Genomic DNA, 27,650 nt, shown 5'->3' on the forward strand with positions numbered 1-27,650 from the left:
TAATTTAATGTAGCTGTGAAACTGCATGAATTGGACCCCATGGGGGCAGCACGGTGGAGACTGGTTAGCACATCTGCCTCACAGTTCTGAAGACCTGGGTTCAAATCCGGCCTCGCCAATGTGGAGTTTTCATGTTCTCCCCGTGCTTGTGTGGGTTTTCTCTGGTTTCCTCCCACATTCTGAAAACATGCATGGTAGGTTAACTAAAGACTCTAAATTGCCCATATATGTGGATGTGAGTATGAATGATTGCCTCTATCTGCCCTAAGATTGGCTGGTGACCAGTTCAGGGTGTACCCGCCTCTCGCCCAGAGTTAGCTGAGATAGGCGCCCGCCCGCGACCCTAGTGAGGATAGGTGGTACGGAAGATAGATGGATGGATGGATGGATGGATGAAGCTGTGCTGACACCTCTCATCAACCTCTCGATTTATAGAATTTGTTGTAAAATGAAACAAATGCATGTTTTCGATAAATCAGCTTCAACAGATAAAATTTGCCGAAACACCGGGGGTTGTACATTGACTGTATTTATTGGCAGTGCAATTCTATTGTGTTCAAGAAACACTACTATTTGGCTGGATAACGGTTCACACAGTGCTAGGTTCTGTTCTCATGGTCCAAATGTAATTGATATATCTTGACTGAAAAATAAGTTCAGCTATTTAGCCTGCATGGGTTGTTACAGTCAAAGGAGGTCAACATCCCCCAACAACCCCAAGATGACAAGACTCATGATAAGATGATAATCAACCCTCAAGGTAAAATAATTTGGAAGATTAATATACAGGGTGATTGAAAAGTAAATCCCTACTTGAAGTAGTACTTGTAATTTATTTCTGAACTATAATTCTTACAAGAAATGAACATGAGAAGAAAGTGTATTGCATGGAGTTTTATTTCAAATTCGATATGGGTGCCAGCATTAGCCACCAGTTGCTCAAGCCACCTGGGAACCGCATTAACTGATTTCACAAGGAACTCTTGTGGGATGGAAGACATAACTTCTCATATTCGCCCTTCAAGTTCTTCCAAAGTCGTTGGTTTGGTAGAATAGACTTTCTCCTTTGATCATGGAGCATACACTAAAAAAAATGCGAAAAATATTACAACATGAATAAATTATAAGTATTTTAAAATAGGGAGTTACTTTTCAAACACCCTGTATATGTATCATAAACAATTCAAATAGTTAAATTAGGCCTTAAATTATCCCCCATTCTTATAATATAACTTACAAAGTTACACTACCAGTCAAACATTTAGACACACTTTTCAGTGCTTACTGAATGACAAAACTTGTAGCTTGGACTACGGAAGTGAGCGCTTTCAATCCAGTCTTGTGAGCCCTCTGCTGGTAAAACTGATAAATTGCATATCGACCATAAAACCGCTTTAAATAATGGGTTATATCATATGAATAATATAATCAATTTCCCATGGTTTAAAAATGAATACCAGTATATAGTCGTATAATTGATATGTGGAGCAAAAATCCCAGAACCACACGGGGGGACCTAGTGAATGACCTGCAGAGAGCTGGGACCAAAGTAACAAAGGCTGCCATCAGTAACACACTACGCCGCCAGTGACTCAAATCCTGCAGTGCCAGACGTGTCCCCCTCCTTAAGAGAGTACATGTCCAGGCCCGTCTAAAGTTTGCTAGAGAGCATTTGGATGATCCAGAAGAGGATTAGGAGAATGTCATATGGTCAGATGAAACCAAAATAGAACTTTTTGGTAAAAAAATCAGCTTGTGTTTGGAGGAGAAAGAATGCCTAGTTGCATCTAAAGAACACCATACCCTACTGTGAAGCATGGGGGTGGAAACGTCATGCTTTGGGGCTGTTTTTCTGCAAAGGGACCAGGACAACTGATCCGTGTAAAGGAAAGAATGAATGGGGCCATGTATCGTGACAAAATTTGAATGAAAACCTCCTTCCATCAGCAAGGGGATTGAAGATGAAATGTGGCTGGGTCTTTCAGCATGACAATGATCCCAAACACACCACCCGGGCAACGAAGGAGTGGCTTCGTAGGAAGCATTTCAAGGTCCTGGAGTGGCCTAGCCAGTCTGCACATCTAAACCCCATAGGAAATCTTTGGAGGGAGTGGAAAGACTGTGTTGCCCAGCGACAGCCCCAAAACATCACTGCTCTAGAGATCTGCATGGAGGAATGGGCCAAAATACCACCAAGAGTGTGTGAAAACCTTGTGAAGACTTACAGAAAACTTTTGACCTCTGTCATTGTCAGCAAAGAGTATATAAGTATTGCGATGAACTTTTGTTCTTGACCAAATATTTATTTCCCACCATAATTTGCTAATAAATTCTTTAAAAATCAGACAATGTGATTTTCTGGAATTTTCTTTTTCTCATTTTGTCTCTCATAGGTGAGGTATACCTATGATGAAAATTACAGGGGTCTCTCATCTTTTTAAGTGAGAGAACTTGCACAATTGGTGGCTGACTACATACTTTTTTGCCCCACGGTAGATTTCGGCTATCCATTTTAAACTCTAGACAAGAAATTGAAATTTAAAAAATGTGGTACTATTATCTGTCAGAATATCAGCATTGTGATTTTAGGTAAAGCAACAGTATGCACTCATTCATTTTTAGCAGATGCACACCAGAAGTACGACATTCCTACCTGTTTGACGATAATATTTTTCATTTGTAATTTAACTGCTACTCACTGAAAACGCAGCTAAACAGAAAGTTAAAAAATATATACTGTATCCAACCATTGTGACCGGTACCTGTCTCTGCATCTCCTCCACTTGTCTGTGTGGGATACTCTTCAAGATGGTGTACATCTCAGAGAGCTTCTCTTCTGGGATAACCACAGATGCTCTGTGCCAGATAACACAACGTAAGTGAGGTAAGAGCAGACGACTCAAATTATTTCATGCTTAATGGGAGATGGACTGAATTACACCAACCTTTTCCAGTCAAGAACTTCAGAAAAAGGAAGGATGTAGGAATCCGCAAGGATGACAGGGACACAACCAGCTTGCAGCACATCACTAAGAGCAGCCTGACCCAAACGTGCACCCCTTAGCACCACACAAAAGGAGGACTCCTGCAGAAACATTGGGGGAGCACAATCATTTTGTGTTTCACATTGATTATCCATCAGTGACATCTTGACAACTTGAATCTTTAAAAAGTCACATTTGTATGCAGCTGTGCTAACCTGCAGAATCTGAGGGTAGTCATACACCTGGCCCTTGTAACATCGCTTTCGAGCAGAGGCAGCTCCCTGGGAGAGGTTGCTACACTTGTCCAGAAGGAGGAGAGCCTGGCCATTTTCCTCCTTCAGGCGTTCGAGTTCAGCCCGATACTCACGGTGAATGGCTGTTTGAGATGACAGGATGAAATAGCGGCGAGGCCTGGAAGAGTGAAGACAGCAGATTGAAAGTGATTAAGTACTTTAGTTCTGCCACAAAGTCCTAAAATCACACAATTAATCCACAGTAGGTCAGGATGAAAATAAAACCTCATTTCGATGTGTATTCATTAAAATGTCACAGGCGACCAAATTTTTTTTTAAAGCCATATGTTTACGTTCTCTGAGTAGATGTGTTCATGGTTATGCATTTAGCAGATTTCTATTATAACTAGGGACGTCCTGATCCAACTTTTTCACTTCAGATCCAATACCGATATTGCCGTTTTGACCGATACCGTTATCAGTCCAATCCGAATCAGCAATAACCATCCATACTTTACTTATTTTGTAGTATGGAATGTTAGAAAAGGCTTGATCAAGTAATATGACTCCAATAAAGAACAATAATCAGCAACAGTAGGTATGAGAAAAACTAAAGTAACTTTCAAAACAAGAATGTGTACTACAATTGAATAAAATACATACAAATTATATTAGAAAATCCTGAAAAATAACTTCAATAAAACCAATACCAAAAATATGTACCGAAATTGCAACCTAACCACTGCTTAAATTAAACATAAAATATTCTACATCTGAATGGATTAAACATCCATCCATCCATCCATTTTCTGAGACGCTTCTCCTCACTAGGGTGGCGGGCGTGCTGGAGCCTATCCCAGCTGTCATCGGGCAGGAGGTGGGGTACACCCTGAACTGGTTGCCAGCCAATCACAGGGCACATAGAAACAAACAACCATTCGCACTCACAGTCATGCCTACGGGCAATTTAGAGTCTCCAATTTATGCATGTTTTTGGGATGTGGGAGGAAACCGGAGTGCCCGGAGAAAACCCACGCAGGCACGGGGAGAACATGCAAACTCCACACAGGCGGGGCCAGGGATTGAACCCGGGTCCTCAGAACTGTGAGGCTGACGCTCTAACCAGTCATCCACCGTGCCGCTGGATTAAACATGAATTAGAAAACCACAAAAAATAAATTATATTTTGAAAGTGCGAAATAACAAAGTTTGAGTCAGTTATTTTTTTTTTTACTGTCAGTAATGGTGGAAACATCCTTTGCTTTCTCTACATGCGCGGCAATACACTTGAACTTCTTCATCGCTGGTATCGTTGTTCCTGCTGTGCACGTCTTGACCTCTGAGGGGCAGTGTGGTGTACGCAATGAGATGCACATTTGCAATAACAAACGAATATTGTTAATATAACTCGGAAGAATATATGCCAGAGAGGATATATTGTTATATTGCCTGTTTGTATGTGTTTATACACAGTCTGTGGTGTACCAATATTCTTTATTTTTTAGAGATACAGGTGCCACATGTTCAATGCTATTTTTTGTTAGCTTGTCAATGGTGTTTTTCCTTCATTGTGTGCAGTAAGATAGCAATTTTTCTGAACAATAACTAAGAAAGAAACGAAGTCTGTGATGTATTTCAACATTCAATAGGTGTTATTCATTTATGTGTTTTTAGTTCTGCAGTGAACTTCAACTGGAGTCTCAATAAACAACTTTAACATTCAATCTTACTCCTTGCTACTATGTTCCCACTTTAGCAACCTGTTGTTGTCATCACGTGGTCTCTGCATGCTCTCTGGGCCCTGCTGCGTCGAAGTGCTGGAGCAGATCATTGAATGGACTGCTTGTGCTGTATAAGAGTGGTAAAACCGTAGCGTTTAGATCGAGTCCGATTAAATCTGATACTTGTTTTTTTGCTGTTCGAATCGGGACACCGCTAATTATAACCCAAACCATTTTGTGTAATTAGATTTTCTTCACTTTGTATATTTATTGTCATGCCTCAATCCTCCAGCTCTTCTGTGCAAATGATCGGCTTGGTAGTTATCTTCGAAGCACACTGAACATCTACAGAAACTACACTAAAATAACCGCAACGAGAGGTTTATGGTTGCAATGAGCTCACCCAGGCTGTCTCTCAGGCAGCTCAACATCAGCAGAAAGGGGGCTGTAAACTGGGATGCTGACATCGTAACCTTGTCTGTACGTCCATGTGGAGAAGCCACCACCAGCCAGGAGTGCTCTGAATGAAAGAAAATCAGCTTTGACTAGAACAACACTGAACACACAATGGAATTTAATAGAATTTAGCAACAAAATTGCATGCCTGCAAATTTGTTCTTTTGGTTACTATTCCCTTATACAGTGTCTGGTCAAGTGTTAGTTTGAGTGATGAAGTATTTTTGGTATTCCATTCAACTCAAAAGGCAAAGGAAAAACACTAAAATCCCTCCACACCTGGTTCTGATCAAGTTTCATGCTGACTACACTCTCTGGATGAGCTCAGGAAATTCCTTACATCTAAAGATGTTGTTCATCATCTCACATAAAACCACCAACCCTCACTTTAATGTAGAGGATATCCATTTGTAGCTATTTGTAAATATTTATTCACCCTTCTGGAAATGATTTTTTTAAATGTGTGTTCTGCTTCGACTGTGTGATCCAGGCAAAACATTAGGGTCCACACAATCAATCATTTTTTTGGCTCTGTGCCATTATAAGATCTCTCTTTAAAAAAAGAAAAAAAAAAGAAAAAAGAAAACACCCGTTGACAGTATTAGGAGATCATCTGACGATGCCATTGGACAAATCATCATAAAACCTAATAACATCTGTGCTTATGTTACACCTACTGACATGCACTTTGTTTTTGCCTCCCACCCCCCTCACTCACGCATTGATGTGTTTGTGAAGCAAAAACGCTAAAGTAAAAGTTAATAATGCATTGTTTCCATTTTGTCTTTCCTCAAATGCTGCTTTGAATATGACATATATAATAAGGAAAACCTGTTTATGTTAGGATTACCTGTCTCGGGGCACATCCAAAGCAGTGTTGTAGTCTGGTGGGCCCCCTGGCAACATGTTAAAAAGTAGGTGATTCATCCCCTTGTTCCACCTTTAAAAAGAAAAAAAGAAAAAAATGACTATTTGATGCAGTGATAAATTTACATATCAAGTTTTAACAAAAATGTCATCAATTAAGTAAATAATCTTATTAACTATTAGTGTTACTGTAGCAACAAGACATTTGTGTTGTTCTCTCTTGGACCAAGACCAAAGTGGAATGCGAAACACTCCTTTGCATGAGAGAGAGGAGAACACTGACTTTATCTAAATTGAAGAACTAGTATTGGTCAGCACACTTTAAATGCTATATTTATATGGATAAGTACAATAAATTATGTGCAAGAGGAACTGGTACAAACGTCATGTCCAAGACTCACCTTTTGTCTTTTAACTGATTTCTTTGTATTGTCGTTCATTTTTTCTTTTTAGTGTTTTCCTCTAGGGGGCCTCCAAATTAGGAAGTGCATATGGGCTGACTGAGGCGGCATGGTGAGCGACTGGTTAGAGTGTCAGCCTCACAGTTCTGAGGTCCCGGGTTCCTGTCCCGCCTGTGTGGAGTTTGCATGTTCTCCCCGTGACTGCGTGGGTTTTCTCCGGGCACTCCGGTTTCCTCCCACATTCCAAAAACATGCATTAATTGGAGACTCTAAATTGCCCATAGGTGTGAATGTGAGTTTGGATGGTTGTTTGTTTGTATGTGCCCTGCAATTGGCTGGCAACCAGTTCAGGGTGTACCCCCCCCCTCCTGCCCGATGACAGCTGGGATAGGCTCCAGCACGCCCGCGACCCTAGTGAGGAGAAGCGGCTCAGAAAATGGATGGATGGATATGGTCTGACTGTGGGTACATTGTCCTGAGGTTATCACTGGCCCAGCAGATGTGGGTGCAGGGGGTCACGACACAAAGTGTAGGGTCTACCCCAGTCTGTTGTGGTTGGAGTAGTCTCTGAGGCAGCCGTGGGCTGTGGCACCTCTTAGCGTGGATGCTCCCCTTAGCTGGCCTATCCTCCCTTCCTCAGTGCCGCGCCATGTAACTACTCACAGTTAGTACGTATGCAATTTTGTGTGTTTGTATGCATTTGTATGTTTGTATGCATGTGTGTGTGTTTCTATGTATGTATGCGTGGATGTGTGTGTCTTTGCGTATGGGTAGGAGTCGTGGGTCTTTTCCCATCTGTTGTATTGCTGTTGTATGTATGAAAGGTGCAATACATATAAAGCCTGATTTGATTTGAACAAAAGACCAACAAACACTGTATATAGATTTGTCGTAAAAACCTTATTCATCAGTCTGTCAAGATTCACTACATTATAATATAATATAAACAACACACAATAACAGAGCCAGCAGATAATTCAGAGCTGAAGGGGACACACCTGGGAAGGTAGGTGCTGCCAATGAGCCCTCTGGAGGTGTTGAGGGCTAATCATCGAAGCAGAGGTGAAGGTACCCACCTGATGACCCCAATGAAGCCAATGAGCCTCAAATTCAGCACTAAGTCCTTCTCAACAGCAAGATTTATATCGCCTCAGGAAACATTGGTTGAATGGGATTGTAACAACTAGTCCGTTACCTGAACCAATTGTTGTTTTAAAAATATTATTCAATAACTGTCATTTTATTATTATTCTTTAGACCACAGGTCCCGAACCACCACCCCACAGACACAGGGTGACTGCACAAAATATATTTTATTGAGAATCAGTCTAAAAAAGGTTTTTTTGTAGGGGGAAATCAGGTGCATCTGCCTACGCCTCGCTCATCTTGGTCCCCCTTATACAGGAAAAAGGTAAGCCCATAAAAACTAGGAAAAATTGGTAAAACAACAAACATGCTTGGAGAGCTTTTTCAAATTGGGACCTGACCAAATAATAAGACAGAAGAAACTTCCAAGAAAAAGTAAGGTGTATTTAAGAGATCATAACAACAGTCCGCACAGTCACGACAGGCTTGCAAATGAGGCAATGAGGCCGTCAAAACTGTTTCGGCACATGTATCCGGCATTAGAAGACCATCCTTTGGAGTTTTTTTTGTTTTTTTTCTACTCCAGATAGGGCCGGCTCGCTGAAAAGAAACAACGGCAGAGCTCTCTCTAATTACAACTACATTCCGCGTAATGGGAAGTTGTATATTATTTAATCATTTGTTGCTATGTTGGTCTGTCAAAATATTTCTATGTGAAACCAGTCTGTGGTACAAAAAAGGTTGTTGACCACTGCATACGACCACAAACGGTTTAGACTTACAGTCTCTCCGCTGGTTGTAGCCAAGGAGTGTGCTCAATTTTGCCTCAGATTCTTCAAGACATGCTTAAAAAATTCTACACAATTGAGAGAATTGATAACAATCAATTAGTCAAACTAATCAATTATTATGTAGGTGTGGTTAATTGGTATTAAGCAAATTTAACTTGTAATTTCAGGGGAGAACTACATTTAACATTTGCACAATTATTGTTGCGTCAGTATCACTACAATCCTGGACACTTTATATTGCTTAATGACTCTCTGTACTCTTGTGTTTATGTCCTAGATGTTTATTTGTTATAGTTGCTTGTTTGCTGTCGTAATAGAGTGGCTACAACTACCAGAGACAAATTCCTTGAGCGTTTTAACATTCTGGCCCAGTAAAGATGATTCTGATACATTTTTTTATTTTTTTTTGTTAAAGAATTTAACCGCAAGTGAGACATTTACCTGGGTAGCATTGCCAGAGCCTGAGCGGTCTCTCTGATTCGCAGGGAGTTCTGATTCAGGACATCGGTTGAGGGGATAAAAAGACAAGCCCTGTTGACATCATCAGTGTAAAAGTCGCTGTCCGAAATGGCGCTGAGAATGTCGTTATATTCGCGTGAAAGTCCTGTGCTGCTGATCGGAACCCCAAGTTCATCAACAAATCTCTGTAGCGGGTAGATGTAAACCTAAAAAAGAAAAATCTTTCATTACCAAGCAATACTGACACTTAAATATGGTGAGAAAGTGGTTAAAGAAGGTTATTACCTTAATTCGATTCTTAGGGTTGTAGCCACATCTATACACATCGAAACAAGTGTGCATGCGACAGCTGAGGTCTCCCCTCTCAGGAATGGGACTGGAGACTGGGAGGCGCACCAGAGGAGCATCATGAACACTCCGTTTGTCGACGGTCCAGTCAGCTGTGGACTCAATGGAGTGAGGCCAGAACTGAAACATCCCAGTGGCAATGAGGCCGAGCAACACCACAGAGAAGAGAGTAATGTAGTATATACGGTGCTTGGTTTTCATCCGAGGGATAAGAGCAGGTCCCCGGGAGCTGTATTTACTGGAGGCATACATGTCTGGCTCCTGCTTGCCCACCGAGCCGCTGTAATGACAAATAAAGACGACATATGCAGCATAAAGAATAATGATTCACTTTTTTGCATAAGCGTAGTTGGCATGTCCCATCTGCCTGCCCCCCTGCGCACACATTTTTACCGACATTAAAAGTACTTAAATTTTTAAAAATGCTGCCAAACAGACTTTCAGCTTCCAGACACTGTGGGCCTGTCGCTAAACGCTCTCAAAATCCCACCTCCCCAGAACTTTCAGCTGTCAACCAAAGATGTGCCCTCTCACGGCTCCTCCTAAGCCGGGAGAGACGCTCAAACGGGCCGCAGAATGGAATTCTGCGGCGGCCACCCCTTTGTCTCCATTGAAATTCAGCGGGCCGTTAATCGACGGCATAAAGGGTGGTCAGCTGTGACGCGGCGCAAGGAGGTGGGGAAAAATTTCATACAGGCAGAGGGACCGTGGTGCATTGCTGTGGCCACTGAGGTTCAGCCTTTGGTGGCCACAGCCGGATGATTTTTTTCACCCTCCTCCTCCTCTTCCCGTGTGGCTGATGGCCGTTGTGCCGGACCTTCGGCTCCTCCGCTGGAAAGGGGTTGCAGATCCTGTCCAGTTCGCCTCGCAACACAACGTACGTGCAGCCAGACGGCAGAGACACTGCAGCCCAAATAACACAAAACACATTACACTTCAGGGAAGATGTAACTTTTCAAGTTGTGGGCATAGTTTGATGGCCACTTTCACACTACACTGGTAGTAATGGGCTGCGATTGACTGGCAACCAGTTCAGGGTGTACCCCGCCTCCTGCCAGATGATAGCTGGGATAGGCTCCAGCACGCCTGCGACCCTAGTGAGGAGAAGCGGCTCAAAAAATGGATGGATGGATGGATGGATGGTAGTAATGGGTCAAATTAATGAATGAGGAAGTGGCAATTCTGCCAAATGGCTGCTGCATGGTCACTGATGGTGTAGTGGTACACTTGCCTGACTTTGGTGCAGGCAGCGTGGGTTCAGTTCCCACTCAGTGACGGTGTGAATGTGGGTGCGAATGGTTGTCCGTGTCTATATGTGCCCTGCGACTGACTGGCGACCAGTTCAGGGTGTAGTCCGCCTTTCGCCCGAAGTCAGCTGGGATAGGCTCCAGCGCCCCGCAACCCTAACCAGGATAAGCGGTGTTGAAATGGCTGCTGCATGGAATGAGGGCACTCTGTGTTTATATAGTGGGGGAGGGCCTCATGCTAGAAAGTATACGCTCTAGCCCCTTGAGATTAGGGGTGTATTTTTTAGCCCCACCCAAAAGAGATGAACATAAAGTCTCAAGCTAAACCTCTACAATTCAGTACTATATTGTTCTGTCTTCTCACATTTTCAGCACTTACCATCACAACAAACAAAGATATGAGTTTGGTTGAACTTTTAACTTGATGCGACACACATTTTTAGCTTCACATACACAACAGCAGATAACCAGCCAGCAAAAGGAAAAGACTTTACACGCATTTTCCCCCAAACAAGCCGTGTAATTTGAGTAAAACTGTTACACGTTGACAGCACATAGCCAATTTGGAATAACTTAAGACTCAATGCAAACTTTGAAGGGATAATGTGGAGTGAGTCAATCATTATTGTGAAAAGACCACCGAATGAGAGATGTCGGACTCGGAGGTCCAGCATCACCCACAGGCCTTTCATATTAAAGGTTATGAGTATGTGTCAGAAAGTAAAAACTGTAATCTGAGAGGCTGCAATGTCTCACTTTTGGTCTCTCATGGGAAAACACTTGTGTGAATCAGAGCCCTGATGCTAAGAATGATACCGTTACCTTCTGTATGTTATCTTGCTTGCTAGCTATTTTAATACAAGCAACAAACCAACTCCTTAGTTTCTGCCTAGAATTTGAGCTGACTGCTTAGCTATGCACTTGTTTTTGGAAAATCGTTATGTTTAGGTATTACTGAGCCTTTTCCGATTTCAAATTGGACCCCAGCACGCTTTATGGAAAGACTGGGTTCGTGTTTAACTTGAAAAGTGTCCAAATATGTGCAAAAATGTTGACCATTTTCCCAAGTCAACTGAACTCCATGAATGTTTTGTCTAAAACACAAAGATACAATAATTTGTTTACTTCCATAGAGGACTAAGGAAATCATAACGTATTCACATTTGAGAGACTGAAATCAGAGGATTTGGACTTTTATATATTTTTTTAAGAAAGGTGCACATTTTTAAAACGTCTTTCCATTTTGTGTGCAATAAACTTGAAGGTAAGAGCAATGTTTAATTTAATGTGTGTCGCCATTAGGCATGTAATTATTTGGCCTCTTATGCTTTTCTGTCATTCTATTTTGACAAGCCCGGTTATTTAGTTCTTGTCATTATGGAGATGATTACTTGACTTTATGATCGAACTTCATTCACTTCTGAAGTTAACGGTTGTGCTTTTATGCTGTATATTATTGTACATAAGAGTGCTACGGGGGGGCGGGGGGACTATATATTATACATTAATATAGCAAGATAGATGTCACGAAATTGACCACATTTATGAAGGAAGAGACGTCCATCATGAATTGTAAAGCTAACCGAGCAAACACAGTTAGCTACATCAGCTGTAATGTCATCTTAAAGACACGCGACCATACCAGCAATCGAAAATTATTATTGTTGTCCATTGCAGTGTCGATAATGACGTGGGGTGTTTTTCTTACCAAAACGTTCACCAGATCCAACTTTGACACTCCAGCGTTAATTCATGATGGCAGACAAATACAGCAAAACACTAGTGATATCCCCCGGAAGTAATAATCTCTTCCTTGTGTGTCAAAGATTGTGAATCAGACGCTGCCTCCCTCTACTGGCTGCATCCTAAAACGTGCCATTTTGCACACGCTGTCCTCGAGCTGTATAACTCCTGCAAATACTGTACCGTGCATTCATTTTATGGAGTACAAATACTCAGTCATTCGTAGCCTTTATTGCACTTTATTACCAAGCGATGGGTAACTTGACTTCCATTTTATTTTTCCTTTCCCGAGATGTGGACTTGGAACAGCCGCAAGGAGGAACGTAAATCCTTGAATTCGCAACGATGACGCAATAGATTCGGTGAGGGAAGATATTCCCCATCCATGACCCAAATTTAGAAAATTGTTTGATGCTGCCGGCTCCAAAAATGATTTGTGACAAATGTGCTGTCTTGTGGCAGCCTCAAAACCACAGGCCATTGGCGAATGTTCTGTACACAATGAAAAATCACATGCTGTAAGGTGACCTGAACCAAAATGAATTTTTGTGCCCAGTTATCAAACCTGGTATATAATTGATGTTAAAAATGAAAGAACATTTCAGTCAATATTTTTTTTTTTACTGAAGTTAAATTGGTACTATACTTCTACTTTAACGAGTGTTTTTACAGCTGTGCTTCTGCTTAACTACAATGTGAGTAGGCCACCTCTGCTGGGTGCTTGGACTCAAAATGTGTGTTAAACTAGGCAGAGTCTGCTTAGATCAGTTGACCTTTACACAGAGTTGAGTAAAGCACCGCTTGACATTATTGAAATGGGTAAAATCATTTTGCATAATTTCAATGAAATAAGAGACAATTACGACCATGTTTTTTAAATTTATTCCATAACAGACAAGTTCAATAAGAGGAGGGATCGAATACATTCCCAATGGGGGCAGGAGAGGAAGGAAGCAAACCAGGTAAACATGGAAACGACCTATAAGCAAATATTCCTCTCTCTTCATAGAACAATTTGTAAATTTTTCCAGTAGTTTCAATAAATAACTTTCAGATGAAATATTCCTTGTACTATATGTCAATATTGATATTTTAAATATATAGCTATCTTTTTGTTATACACTTGTTCTCCACATGACTATTGGAATTAAATATTCTTCTTTTAGACATTTGCATAAATAATACACACAGAGAATGGTGCTGTACACATCATGGCCAAACAGTGCTTTGACTGGCTGCAAGCTTACCTATTTAATGGGTTTATAACCCAAGAGTATTTGTGTGAGAGAAGTGGGACTGGCAAGATGATCTGTACGGTGACAGAATGTAAACTGGCAAGATGTGAGATGTGCTGCGAGTAACAACTCTTGTTCCAAACAGAGATGATCACATTGGTGACTCCAAGCTCGGCTTTGCACCAAAGGTCATTCTGCAGAATGTCTCACCACTACGGAACATTCATAAATGTGCCATGGCCGAATGTTAAAAAGTTTTCCCCTTCGACGGGGGAAGAAAAGCATAAATGGACAACTTCTGAGAAATTATTAAAAAAGACACAAAAAAAAGCAAGATAATAAAAAAAAACACCAACCTGTTTTCAAGAGCAATAAAGATAACTTTACCATCAAATACAGCAATAAAAGTGAAAGCATTTATCGTAATAAATAATCCAAGTAGTAAGCCACCTGTTACACCCTTGGTGATATGGAAGATTGTATGCCACGTGTAGAATTGACACCAGCTCATTTGTCCATGCAGTCCAACCTCGAGGAAGCGCGAGGAGAACCAGTTTAAAGGGAAGCAAACACCTGATGTCCATCATGTCTGAGAGCACCTTGAGAACAAGAGAAAATGTATCCTGGGACAATTAGAAGACGTATCGTATGGTTATGTCTGGGATCCTGCATTTGCATTACCCTGCTATAATAATGGAGAAAAAAAAAATAATTAAAAACAGAATTTCTTTGACATGCCGGCAGCATTTGTGAAACTAGCTGCAAAGAACTCCGCCATGAGAGCGGTACAGTTTCTTGGAAACAAACAACTATGAGCTAGGTGGTTATTGCTGCCTAAAGGTTGACCAAAATATGCAGTGGTAACAGGAAAGCCATGGCAGTCAGGTGGTGTCTTTCCTGTGGTGTGTAACAGTCTACATGGGAATGACGGTAGGCTGGGGGGGATATAGTAAACATAGCTTCTTGTGCTCAAATAAAGCAATAAACATACACAAAAGTACATCAGAGAAATACATTTGGCAATATCACTGTATTAAATTATTTGGCAGAGAGGGGACTAAGCAAACATGATGTGTGCACAAGTTCCCAATTGTCAATCTAAGTGGCTTAGTGACAAAATCTCTTCGAAAAGAAAGACAACTATCATGCACTATAAAGAGTAACTAAAAGGTTTAAAAACATCCATCGGCATCTGTTATAACGTTGTCACAATCACTAAATGTTTAAGACACATGACCTTAACCACACACGCAATCTCTCTTGACAGCAACCCTATATAGACCTGAGGAACATTGTGTCACGTCTTCACGCTTCTACCGACTGACATATGTCCATCTTCACATTCCTGACTGAACAATGAAAAAGAAAAGCAGGAAGAAAATATGCTGCTGAGGGTGCAGGAACCCGAGATGATGTGCCTATGCAAACTAGCTTCTTCTACAGTGTTAGCTTTTGAATCCCTGCTAAGTTAACGACGCTCTCTATCGTAGTCAATTCAGGGGATGAACATATGCTGAAAATGTCTCATAACATTGTTGGAACGGCATTTGTGAAGCTACAGTTGTTCATTTCCACCCAAAAACAGCACAGCCCCCTGGCATGCAGAGAGGTATTTTTTTATATTATGTATTATCATTGCAATAGTGTGAAAATGCTATAAACATCATTCAAGTGGGGGAGGACACCTGAAGAATGGAAATTATTTGTGTGTTAGTGAGTCAAGATCCGTCCTTCGGTTTCTGATGAGTGACTACATTCCATCACATGCACATACTGTGATATGTTTTGTTGTTTTTTTTTTAAATATATAATCTGGGATGACTGCACCACTTGATTTGCAGTAAACAGCTGGTTAGAGTGGATTACACCATAGAGGACAGAGTGTTCCCCTCAGGACAGTGGACAGGGATAGATGTTCGTAGCGAGTCAATGGCAGGTAGGGCACCCTCACCGGGTGAAAGGTCATTGAGTTCCTCAGATGATGAGAGAGGGAAGGAAGGTGACAAGGAGATGCCAGAGGAGGGGTCAGCAGATCCGGCAAAAGTACGTGGGGGCTTGGGGACCAGGTTCGGCTCCAACGTTGCCCTGGCTAGAAGCTGTTTGTCATCCGGTCCATCCCCCAAACACTCCACGTGCCCAAGGGAACCCCGTCCTGATTCCGACTCCCCATCAGAAAGATCCATTGGAGGTGAGCTGCTGCCATCTAGTCTAAATAGTGAGTCCAAGTACTGTGCAAATTCCAGCACTGTTCGGCTGGGGTTTCCATTTGATAGCTGGGGTGGCGGAGGGGAAGCTGCCCGTCTAGTCTCCGTGCTCAACTGCCACTGTTCCTTGTCTCCATCAATCACTTTAGAAGCAATTTGTGGACTGCAGGGAGCGTTAGGAGTGCTACCTGGACTGTAGATGCCCGGCATCTGTTCCCCATCAGAAGGAATTTTAGAGTAGGCATTAGGCTCTGTCTCGAAAGGCTGAGGGGAATAATGTCCACTGTGGCGAGGTGTGGCAGGGGACAGATGAATGGAGTATTCTGGATTAGATACAGAGTCCAGTGGCGTAAAGAAAGGCCCAATCTCCCCCAGGTGTTCCGGTGTGCCCTGGCAGAGGCAGTCAGCGGCCAGGAGTTCAGTGCGAGAGCTGAGAGATGGATTCTCTTCAGGAATCGGGGCATCCAAAGGGAACGGGAGGCTACTCAGCATTGGAGAACCTCTAAGCGCAGCAGAGGAGCGCCTGGAATCCAGGCTGTAGACAGATTCAGCGTCTGACAGGCTTTCCATGACAGCCAGAGGAGCTTTGCGGTCCCTAAGCTCCACAGTCAGCCGCTCCCGTGCTCCACGCAACACTACGGGAACTGGAGGAGGAGGACACTCAGAGAAGCCATCCAGAGATATTTCAGACTGGGCACAGGAACTAGAGGAGAGGACGAGAAAGGATAGGAGTGACAGGGAAGAAGGACTCACAAAACAAGACCGTCAGGAATAAAATATCAACTTCACAAGGGAGGGTTTTAAGAAGGGAAAATGGGCAATGGTTAGTGTGTACACACATACAATATGGACAAAGGTCTTGAGAGATATTGTACCTCTTGATCAAGTAGGGGCGGGACGAGCCCAATTGACCCTGAATTTCAAAACGGCATATTTAAGAAAGTTTGGACCCTTTCAAAGGCCTGTTGAGTGACTTTGATGTGGACCATGATCGACAAGAACAGCTTATGAGCCAGGCCCTCTCATTGACCCCACCCTTGCTTTTCTGGATTGACAGACATTCCCAAAATTTGCACAGGCGAGTGGAAGCTGTTGTAGCTGCAAGGGAGCAAACAAACTTGATATTTCCATTTTCACTTCCTGTTTGTGGAATGGAATTTTTTCACAATGCTTTTGTCCATATGGTATATTTATACTTAAAATTAACTAAGCACCAGAGAGAAACTCTGACAGGAGAGTGGAAGGTCAGCATCCTAGGTGGGTGCTTCCAAAGCAGGAAAGGTAACATCAACTACCTCTATCAGAACACAGACTTCGTACAGGGACTGAACCAGAGGGGGCGTGGAGAGAACTGAATACTACCGTATGTTGTAACTGCACTGTGGTCAGACAGTGTGCATGCGTGCATGAGAGAATGGTACACATTATAAAGAGTTAGTGATTGCATGCTTTTCTTACCGTAACAATGTTTTTTGTCTTTTTTGTTAACCAAACAAAACAGAGAGGAATTACAAGTTTGAGAAAACAAGAGTAGAAATTAGTAGCAGTCGTAATACTGATTTGATCAAGAGTCATGTTTTATAGTGCATATGGAAACCATTCAGAACCCTAATGCTAAAAGCATTGTTCTAAAAATGTATGTTTTACTCACAAAATCTACACAGGGGACACTTTATTTTTATTTTTTAAATATTTGTAGCCACTATTTTTGCTCCCGTATTGCTAGTCAGCTAATGCCGTTTACTAATATGTACTGTCAATTGCATTTAACAGTTTGATGACTAAGTTCCCAGTTAATAGGTGGGCAGATAGAGTTACATACATCCATCCATCCATCCATCCATCCATTTTCTGAGCCGCTTCTCCTCACTAGGGTCGCGGGCGCGCTGGAGCCTATCCCAGTTGTCATCGGGCAGGAGGCGGGGTACACCCTGAACTGGTTGCCAGCCAATCGCAGGGCACATACAAACAAACAACCATTCGCACTCACATTCATACCTACGGACTATTTAGAGTTGTCAATTAACCTAGCATGCATGTTTTTGGGATGTGGGAGGAAACCGCAGTGCCCGGAGAAAACCCACGCAGGCACGGGGAGAACATGCAAACTCCACACAGGCGGGGCCGGCATTTGAACCCCAGTCCTCAGAACTATGAGGTAGAGTTATATATTTGTTTAATTTCACACTTAATGGGTGCCCAGGCACTCTGGGGACCCAGCTATTAGTATACAAAGAAAGTCAATTTTCCATAATGCAGACCCTTTCCAAAAAAATTTTGTATCATGGAAAAGTTTATTTATTTCCATAATTCCATTCAAAAAATTAAACTTTATAGATTATATAGATTATATAGGATGGCTGTTCACAGAGTGCTGTGTCCAAGCATATCAATGGAAAGTCTAGTGGAAGGACAAAATATGGCAGGAGAAGACACACCAGCAAGAGAGGGCTTCAGCAGATTATCAAACAGAGAAGATTAAAGAATCTAGCAGAGATCCAGAAAAAGTGGAATTAGGCGGGAGTCACAGCTTCAAAAACCAACACATTCAGACACATTCGGGAGATGGGCTACAACTGTCGGATTCCTCGGGTCAAGCCGCTTCTGAGCCTGAGCCAACGTAGGAAGCGTCTCAACTGGGCCAATGAGAAGAAGGACTGGACTGTCGGCCAGTGGTCCAAGGTCCTCTTTTCCTTATAAAAGTAAAGCATGCCTTTCATTCGGGAATCAAGGTCCAAGGCTTTGGAGGAAGACTGGTGACGAACAGAACCCAAGCTCCTTGAGGTCCAGTGTGAAATATCCACTCAGTCATGATTTGGGGTGCAATGTCCAGTGCAGGTGTTGGTAAACTCTGCTTTCTTAAATCCAAGGTCACTGCAACAGTCTACCAGAATGTTTTAGACGACTTGATGATTCCTTCTGCTGAGGATCTGTATGGAGATGCAGATTTCATCTTCCAGCAGGACCTGGCCCCTGCCCATACCCCAGAAGCACCAAAACCTGGTGTGATGCTCATGCCATCACAGTGCTTGACTGGCCAGCCAACTCGCCGGATCTAAACCCCACGGAGAATCTATGGGGTATTATCAAAAGGAAAATGAGGGGCACCAGACCCCAAAACAACGAAGAACTGACAGCAAGCATCAAGGAAATCTGGGCTTCCATAACTCTCAGGCAATGCCACAGGCTGATTGCCTCAATGCCACAGCGCATCAAGGCAGTGATTAAAGCAAAGGGATTCCCAACCAAGTATTGAAGATTAACATTGTTTTGAAAGTACCATATCTTGATTAATTTAGTGTGACTCTAATTTATCTCTTTTTTTTCCCCGCCAAAAACTCAGAAGTAAACGATTTCTTCACAGTATTCTAATTTTTTGAATTCCTGATTTTATGGGTTTTATGAGCTGGAAGCCCAAATTATGTAAAATTAAACAAATAAATACTTGGAATTGTTTGAACTGTGGACCCTGAACCTACAATGTATGAAAGTTTAACTTTTTGAATGGAATTATGGAAATAAAACTTTTTCATGAAATTAAATTTTTTTGGAAAGGGTCTGTTTGTCCTCTTTAAATTTCTAGCATCACAGCAAACGATCTAAATAGTAATTCACCATATGATATTTCACTCTTTTTGTGTCTAAAATGTATTCAGGGTTTGGAATACTTTCATTATTTCTAGTCATAGACAACAGATTATAGGGGACACTGAATATTATAGACCACAACACACCCACAATGGTACTCAATACTGACCGAACACTACTGTTCCTGCGATGGTGGGTTATAGGCATTGTCTGCTGGGCTGTTGCAGATGCAGCCATGAACACACTCTCAGGGTTCAAGTCCACTTCTGTTGGGCTCACCATGATCTTGGCAGCAGAGAGCAAAGCGGTTTTCCCTTTGTTGTAGTTCTCCAGGACCTGTCACAGACACAGAGGTATACGTGTGACTAAGAGCATGGCAGAAATCCTGCTGCCTGAGGGCTTGAGCCTCAAAATACACAAATAGTAAAGGGAGGATGAAGATATACACATTATGGAAGGGTACAGAAAGATCAGTTAAAACTCAACTTTCACACTATTTATGTACAACGTACACTCTCCTAATCACAATTAGCCTGTTGATTTACAGATTATGGGATAAATGAATATTAAAAGTAGGGTCAATGTTGTATGGTTGACCAGGTAGTTTGTATCTAAATTCTATCTATATTTAACTGCCGGTACTGTAAAACATCTATCGTGATAGTACATAGTGGTTGAGATAAATGTAAGTGCAAGCTAAAGGCGAGCTTACACCTACTCGAACTGACATTAAACACCCACAATGGAGTCATGAATACCTGAAGAAGATTCACAGTCCTACAGTATTTGTGGGAGTAAAAGGCTATATGATTCCAGTATATACAATTTACAAACAATTACAACAATTGGACATACATTTTTGGTTAGCTTTAATGAGTTAGAACACATTCCAGAGGCGCATTTCGCTAAAACAAATGAGTAGACATGCAAATGTGACAGCAAAATAAAGTGGGGGGGGGGGGGGGGGGGTGAATGTAAATAAACGCTTGAATTTGAAATGTTCAGTGAGGTAAAATATCAGTCAAGAATCATGTTTCCCAAAAAACAACAACAACAAAACAATACAGAATAATTTTATCTTGCTGGGTGTGGCCAATGGCTTTCCCAAGCCAAAATATTTGGCACAACAGTCAGAAACATAAAAAGGCACAACAACAGTCTGAAAGCAAATGAAATTAAGATGACCACTTGATGCAGAGAAAGACTTTTGTAATATCAGCAATCCCTTCAGCTATACACTATGTGCTTCAATAATTTATAGGCACATGATGACAGAATTATTAAACATATGTAGTGGAATATATCATCATTTTTCCTCTTTAATAAAAATGGCATCCACTGTTTCAAGTCAGAAAAAAAGTAAATAATTTAACAGCCCAGCAGTAGCAACAATAATTACACGTCTTTGTTACTTTTAATTTTGAAAATGCGGCGAAATTGTCAGCTCCCTGGAAGCAAAGGAGAAATGTGTCTTAAAGAAAGCTAGAGACAAGTGGCACACAAACGATATCCCAGACGAGGAAGAAGGCGCAGTCAGTGTTGAAGGCATCACCACGGAAGCTTTGTGAACACAAAGAAAATGTGTTAGAGGGAAGAGGTGGGGGGGGGGCTGTTCCATGTCACAACACTTGACCAAATGTGCAGAGGCATGGTAAGGAACAAAATGCCGAATGTGGGTTTTGGATCACCAAGGGTTAAAAAAGAAATCCAAATTTAGGTTTTTAGTGAGTATACCCCCTACATTAGTAGTAATAAGTAGTGCACAGAGTAATTTCAGTTACTGCAATATAGGAGTCATTTGCTCCCTGGAATGCAGCTATGTTTTTTTGTCTTCTGGGGAACTTGTCTGGACTTGTTGTTGCCTCCAGTCACAACTTTCTATGTGCAAAAGAGCCACAATGAAGGCTTTTAAAGATGTCTCTGAGATAGATTTTGATCCCTTCAATGGAAGAAACATAATCTCACTGAGGAATTTGACTGTGTTTGAGGAGGAGTCATGAGAAAAAATGGTTACAGTAACATGATTACCATTTCTAAATTCATTTGTGCAGCTCTGTGTACATTTACATGCACGGACAATTTAAATAAAGAAAATTCTTAATGCTCAATAAAAGCATCAAAAACACAAAAGACAAAAAGGCCAAGCAAAACATTGAACGGCATACAGTCTCTCAACTACAGACTTCCTCTTGTTGCACGGAGTCATGTAACGTTCCCATCTTGATTGAGCATTTCTTTTCTATGGACTCATTGGGTAAGATTTCAGACAGGGTGGGAATTGCATCCACACAAAGGATGGAGTAAGGTGGGTCTATTTGGGTTTGCCGTGGAATGCATAAATTGTCTGCCACTGAAAGAGTTGCTGAATTGGGGTCAGAGGGATTAACAGGATCTGCAAAAGAAGAAGAAAAGACGGTAGGGACAGAGAGCAGTTCGGTCTCTGTAAGGGAAGCATTGCAAAACAGATCTTTATTGGTGGGGGAGGAAGTGTCATGGGCAATACTGTTAAAGTGGGATTCTCTATTCGAGGTTATATGCACAGTGGTGCTGCTGGTAGGCTGATTGACCTCAAGCGCCTCCACTTCCAGAGCCCCCTGCTCAGATAGAGGATAACATGGTTCCAGCACCTGCAGACACACCAGAGGTTCCACACACAATCACATAGTGCTACACTTCAATCGGAGTACACATCTTTATACAGCTGCGCCATCACCCAAACCAACCGTTACCTCAAATTTAACTCCGCAGGCATAAGAAAGGGCAACTGTCAAAGTGGTTTCTTCCCATGCAAACACACAAGTCAACACCCTGATACCAGAACAAACTGTCAGACAGTGCCACAGGACACCATAGAACCAACCAGAAGAGAAAGAAGGGCTCCCATGCTTTCCTAGTAGAGCAGTGTGAATAAAATAAAATGACAGAAAAGATGAAGATTAAAAATGGATAATTCACACATTCAATTCAGATCAGTGTACACTTATGGGGCACAACACTGAATGGTGAGTGTTGGATTTATCTCACCCAACACCAATAAAAATGCACAAAAGGAATGAAGACGCTGGTTTCTCTTTCTCATGAGGAGGGCGTATGGGAGATTGTTCAGTTTACAGCCTCTCAACACGCTCTAAACAATCTCTCCCGTCGCTCCTTTTCTTTCTGTCGCTTTCTTCTGGGTATTTCTGATTACTTTTGATTGCTGAAACATTCAATCTTGATCATTAGAATATCATTGTAGTACTACAATATATACTTTATTTCTCTATTAAGATTTAGTTTCAGATCTAATCTTATAATTGCAAAGTTTTTTTTGATTGACTAATGTCATCATAAAGGGAAATGACACCTCAAAACTAAGGAAACTGGAGAAAAAAAACTACTGATTAAGTTGGGGTTCACATTAGCATGTGATATTTAGTTTAATATAGAATCAGGCTGTCACTTTGTGCATATTAAAATTACGAACAGTGGTAATACCCCATAAGGCATGAATAATCTCAGTCAAAATGTTTTTTACATTTTTAGATATCATTCCAACAATCGGATTACTATAACAATGACATCCCAGCACTGCGTGAATGAAGACAAAACCATCAGCATTCACACGACGAAAGCAGACCTTGTTGAGACCCTCCATCACCATGTGAGGCATGTGCTCATTAAGCATGGCAGGCGATATGATGACCTCATTGAAGGCCTTGTTGTCCCCCCAAAGAGCAGAGTATGTTGGCTCTTCCTGACCACAGCTACAAGAAAGCGTGAGATAGAAAAAAAGACAAAGTAAAGACATATATTGATTTAACATCCACCTCATCGTTTTCCCAGTCAACATGGGTGAGGACTTAATCAAGCTAACAGTATGAGAATGAGACAAAATAGAGCTCAGCTAGAAAATAACATATCATAATAGCAGAAAAAAAAAACGATGTGGCAAAATGTAGAACTCAATGCAGTAAAGTATACAGCAAAGTACCAGTAAAAACCTCATCTTGCCTTCTTAAAAACACGGACTGTGTCACTGTCATTTCTCTGGTATATAACCTACAGAGGTGGTTTACCACAAGTTTGGAGGAAGAGAGTGAATAACCAGTGGGTGGCCTTAATTTTTGACACAAAGAAGTGCGCAGCTCTGAAATCTGCCTTCTCACCAGGTCTCTGGAGGATGGTTGTGCACCACATGGATGATTCGGCCAGGAGGATAGAGGGGGGTCGAGGCTGAGAGGGCGATGCTGAGGTCACTGGGGTGGAGCCACAGGCGACTGCTGGGGGGTGCCACTTGCTGAGACGGAGTATCCTCCTCCTCAAGTGGAAGCTCCGATTTTGGGATGCATTTGGTGCCTCCCACAATGATCCTCCACTGTGGCAATAAAAACAAACATTCTCCTCATCTTTGTGGTATACTGCATTTTGTTTTAGGCAGGAAATTCTCAACATTATACAGTATGTGAAATCGTGTTTGCAAATCAATATGACATTTAAAGTCCTGGAGAGATGATACAAGGAGACGTGTACCTTTGGCTTGTTACTTTTTTGTAGGACTTCGAGCAGATGGCGACGGAATCCCTCCAGTTGACACAGGCCCAGTCTAGAAGACAACAAGAACAGATGTCTCTTTGACAAGTTCATGATATTAAGGAGTGCATTTACAATGTACAAGTGAAGGAGATACCTTGGCACCAGATCTTTTCCTAATACTACAGAGGTGACAAACTCTTTGGAGTACTCCATAGCATCCTCACTGGTTGAAAACAAGGGCAAATCATGCAGGTTGTGAAATAGAGAAATAGAAACTGGTTGGACGCACTGATTTCTCATATCACCATTCATTATACTTAATTCAATCTGCTTCAAAATAACAGGCGAAGAGGCTTTTCCATTTGTCACATGCGAAATCAGTGAGTACTGTTAAGAACTAAAAACCTAATAGCTAAGAGAAGTTACAATAGAATTGAATGTATTCAAGGAAATGTAAATAAGAAATCTAATCCAAAAAACAAACAGTTTTCACATCCACAAGATGAAATCTTAGTTTTATATGACAAAAACCTGGTGTTGTTATATACCAGGAAAAATATTCATTCATTCAGACTATCATATTCTCTGGTGTACTATCATTTTCGATACAATTTAAACAGGATGTGTGAAACCACAGACGGCTTCCTACAAACAAAAGGTTGGTGGTAGATATTTGAGACCTTACCTAAGAAGGCCACCAGGCGGTGAGTAAGAGTAGCAGTGAAGTGTGGGATACTGAGGTCTCAGCAGGAAGGAGAGAATGGCAGCAGTGCCGGCACCAAGAGAATGGCCTACTATCACCAGTCCATAATGCATGGTTCCCTTGTTCTATGAGAGACGGCCCGAATCATCACACTGGCAGACTGCAACTACTTGAGTCATGTTTGTAAAATAATCCCTACTATGCTAACATGCATACAGGGTAAGAGTAACCTCAAATAAGATACAGCGGCTGAAATAAGTATTTAACACGTCACCATTTTTCTCACTAATACAGTGTATAATTCCAAAGGCGCTATTGACATGAAATTTTCACCAGATGTTGGGAACAACCCAATTAACCCATACATAAAAAGAAAGTAGAACAAATCAGAAATTAAGTTTGATTTAATCATGTGAAATGACACAGGGAAAAGTATCGAACACATGAAGAAAGCGAGGTGCAAAAAGGCATGGCCAAAAGCCAACACAACCCCTAAAATCTATCAATAATCAAAAAGGCATCCAGCCCCTTACGGCCCAATCCCCACATGCTGCCAGATCTCGGAAGCTAAGCGTGGTCGGTCCTGCTTAGTACTTGGATGGGAGACCGCCTAGGAATACCAGGTGGTGGGGTTGGGCAGCAGGCCAATCACCTGCTCCCGTAAAAAACTACAGGTTACAGAAATCGCAATTGCGGTCTAATGTGCCTCATGGCATTGAGAGCGCTAACTAACTAATCCAGCCCCTTGTCAGTGCATATGAATATCAGTTGGTTCAGTCCGAATTGATGGGCTATAAAAAGGTCACATTGCCAAGGTGTCAGTTAAGACATCTCATGATTGGTAAGGGCAAAGAGCTGTCTCAAGACCATCGCAAAGTAATTGTTGCAAAACATAACAATGGTAATGGTTACGGGCCCATATCTAAGCTTCTGAATGTTCCAATGAGCACGGTTGGGGCCATAATACGTACAGTAAGTGGAAAGCCAATCATGCCACCTTAAATTTCTTTTTCGATCAGGTGCTCCTTGCAAGATTTCTGACAGAGGAGTGCAAAGAATAATCAGAAGAGTTGTCCAAGAGCTAAGGACCACCTGTGGTGAGCTTCAAAAAGACCTGGAATTAGCAGGTACTGTTGTCACAAGGAAAACAGTGAGTAATGTACTCCGCCGCCATGGCCTGTATGCACGCTCATTAAGCAAGACTCCACTGCTGAAAAAAAAAAAAAAGCATGTCAAAGCTTGTTTAAAGTTTGCTGAACAACCTTTGGAGAAGCCAGTTAAATAGTGGGAGAATATAGTCTGGTCTGATGAGAGCAAAATTTAACTCTTTGGATGCAAAAATGCACTGCAGAAATGGCACTGCACATCATCCTAAAAACAGCATACCAACAGTGAAGTTCGGAGGTGGGAACATGATGGTGTGGGGCTGCGTTTCAGCAAATGGTACTGGTAAACATCACATTATTGAAGGAAGGATGGATGGGCAAATTTATTGAGGCATTCTTGACAAAAATCTACGAGGATGATGAAAATGAAACGAGGGTGGACATTTCAGCAGAATAATGATCCAAAACATACTGCCAAGCAAACTCTTAAATTGAAAATCTATGGAAAGAACTGAAACTCAAGGTCCACAACAGAAGCCCACGGAACCTTCAAGATTTAAAGACCGCTTGTGTGGAGGAATGGGACAAAATCACTCCAGAGCAATGCATGAGACTAGTTTCTCCATTCAGGAGGCGCCTTGAACTTGTCATTGCAAACAAAGGCTTTTATACAAATTAAATAAATACCAGTTGGCGTGTTCAAAACCTTTTCCCTGTCATTTCTAGGCTTTACACGATCAGGATTTTTGGGGCCGATCACAGAATTTAAAAAAACGATAACCGCTCCGATCACAAGATGCAGCAATGTGTCTATTTTAACGACTTGTTCATTTACTGGATATACTTGAGCACTATATACTAAGTATCTTCAAAAGTATTCTCTCGCTCAGTGATTCCTAACCAGTGTGCTGTGGCACATTAGTGTGCCATGAGCGATGTTCCGGTGTGCCGTGGGAAATCATAAAATTTCACTTAATTGCTCAAAAAAATATCCATTTCCAAGAAATAATGTATCTTTTTTCCTCTATTTATGCCAGTGTTGTCTGTCCCACACCACAGATGTTTTTTTTATTTGGTAATAACTTTATTGGCTGTCAGATATTTACTGTACTACGTCAAAAGACGTGACAAGGCTAAAAAAACAACCAGCTTTTGGATTCAAATATACTGTAGACGATGGCGACGTGGCGTAAATGTGTTTTGCGGAGCCGATCAATGACGTTATTCATCATATTGGCGAATTATGACAAAGCCGATCAGCATAAAATGCTAATTATTGGCCGATACCGATCAGGCCGATCAGATCGGTGAAAAGTCTAGTCAATACTTCTTTCCGTGTGTCATTTCACATTTTTACACACAATTTAATTTCTGATCTTATTTTTTCTACTTTCTTTGTATGGATGGATTACCTGGGTTGTTCCCAACATCTGGTGAAATATTCACGTCAATAGCACCTTTGGAAATATATTTAGTGAGAAAAATGGTAACGTCTTACATATTTATTTCAGCCGCTGCACATGTACTAGTACAGAGGGGGCCAAACTACGGCCTGTGGGCCATTTCCAGGCCACCAACCATTTATTAGCAGCCCATGGTATTTACTATATTGAAAAATTGACATGCCCTGTGTTGTTCGCCTGCATAATTCTACTTACTTTCTACAATGGATGGCAAGGCATGAGAAGATTATCGCACTACTCGTCACTTTAAACCGCATACACTCCTTGAAGTCTCAGCACCCTTTGCACAATGGTCATTGCACCGGACTATTGCAATATTAGTCGTTCGAACTGCTCTAAGTGCTAGAGGACTCTGCATCTTTTTGCACAATTGTTTTTTGTCAATGTCTTTATGTCCCCAAAGTGTTCTGTAAATTGACTGTTTGTTGTACTAGAGCGGCTCCAACTACCGGAGACAAATTCCTTGTGTGTTTTGGACATACTTGGCAAATAAAGATGAT

At 41.6% G+C, this 27,650-nt stretch overlaps 2 protein-coding genes across 8 annotated transcripts in view; both read right to left on the bottom strand.

Annotated features, from left to right (window-relative positions):
* ext2 (exostosin glycosyltransferase 2) overlaps positions 1–12,385 on the bottom strand; it is a 68,129-nt gene extending 55,744 nt beyond the window's left edge. For 3 of the 5 annotated variants that reach the window (XM_061670474.1, XM_061670475.1, XM_061670471.1), the window contains exons 1-9: positions 12,302–12,385; positions 10,119–10,249; positions 9,284–9,626; positions 8,981–9,204; positions 6,245–6,334; positions 5,342–5,458; positions 3,200–3,395; positions 2,946–3,085; positions 2,763–2,856 (exon numbers count right to left, since the gene is read on the bottom strand). In XM_061670474.1, coding sequence (XP_061526458.1) covers positions 2,763–2,856; positions 2,946–3,085; positions 3,200–3,395; positions 5,342–5,458; positions 6,245–6,334; positions 8,981–9,204; positions 9,284–9,598 — 1,176 coding nt within the window. In that variant the 5' untranslated portion in view covers positions 9,599–9,626; positions 10,119–10,249; positions 12,302–12,385. Of the gene's footprint in view, positions 1–2,762; positions 2,857–2,945; positions 3,086–3,199; positions 3,396–5,341; positions 5,459–6,244; positions 6,335–8,980; positions 9,205–9,283; positions 9,627–10,040; positions 10,250–12,301 lie in introns of all 5 variants that reach the window. The other 2 variants (XM_061670473.1, XM_061670472.1) reach the window with 2 other exon arrangements.
* An 823-nt stretch (positions 12,386–13,208) lies between these two features.
* dagla (diacylglycerol lipase, alpha) overlaps positions 13,209–27,650 on the bottom strand; it is a 45,230-nt gene continuing 30,788 nt past the window's right edge. For 2 of the 3 annotated variants that reach the window (XM_061670477.1, XM_061670478.1), the window contains 8 exons: positions 24,564–24,706; positions 24,033–24,101; positions 23,876–23,948; positions 23,512–23,720; positions 22,983–23,109; positions 19,533–19,699; positions 17,234–17,251; positions 13,209–16,478 (listed from right to left, as the gene is read on the bottom strand). In XM_061670477.1, coding sequence (XP_061526461.1) covers positions 15,434–16,478; positions 17,234–17,251; positions 19,533–19,699; positions 22,983–23,109; positions 23,512–23,720; positions 23,876–23,948; positions 24,033–24,101; positions 24,564–24,706 — 1,851 coding nt within the window. In that variant the 3' untranslated portion in view covers positions 13,209–15,433. The remainder of the gene's footprint in view (positions 16,479–17,233; positions 17,252–19,532; positions 19,700–22,982; positions 23,110–23,511; positions 23,721–23,875; positions 23,949–24,032; positions 24,102–24,563; positions 24,707–27,650) is intronic. The other variant, XM_061670479.1, reaches the window with a different exon arrangement.

Source organism: Phycodurus eques, chromosome 2 (genome assembly GCF_024500275.1).
Source record: "Phycodurus eques isolate BA_2022a chromosome 2, UOR_Pequ_1.1, whole genome shotgun sequence".
In the NCBI taxonomy this organism is placed as follows: domain Eukaryota; kingdom Metazoa; phylum Chordata; class Actinopteri; order Syngnathiformes; family Syngnathidae; genus Phycodurus; species Phycodurus eques.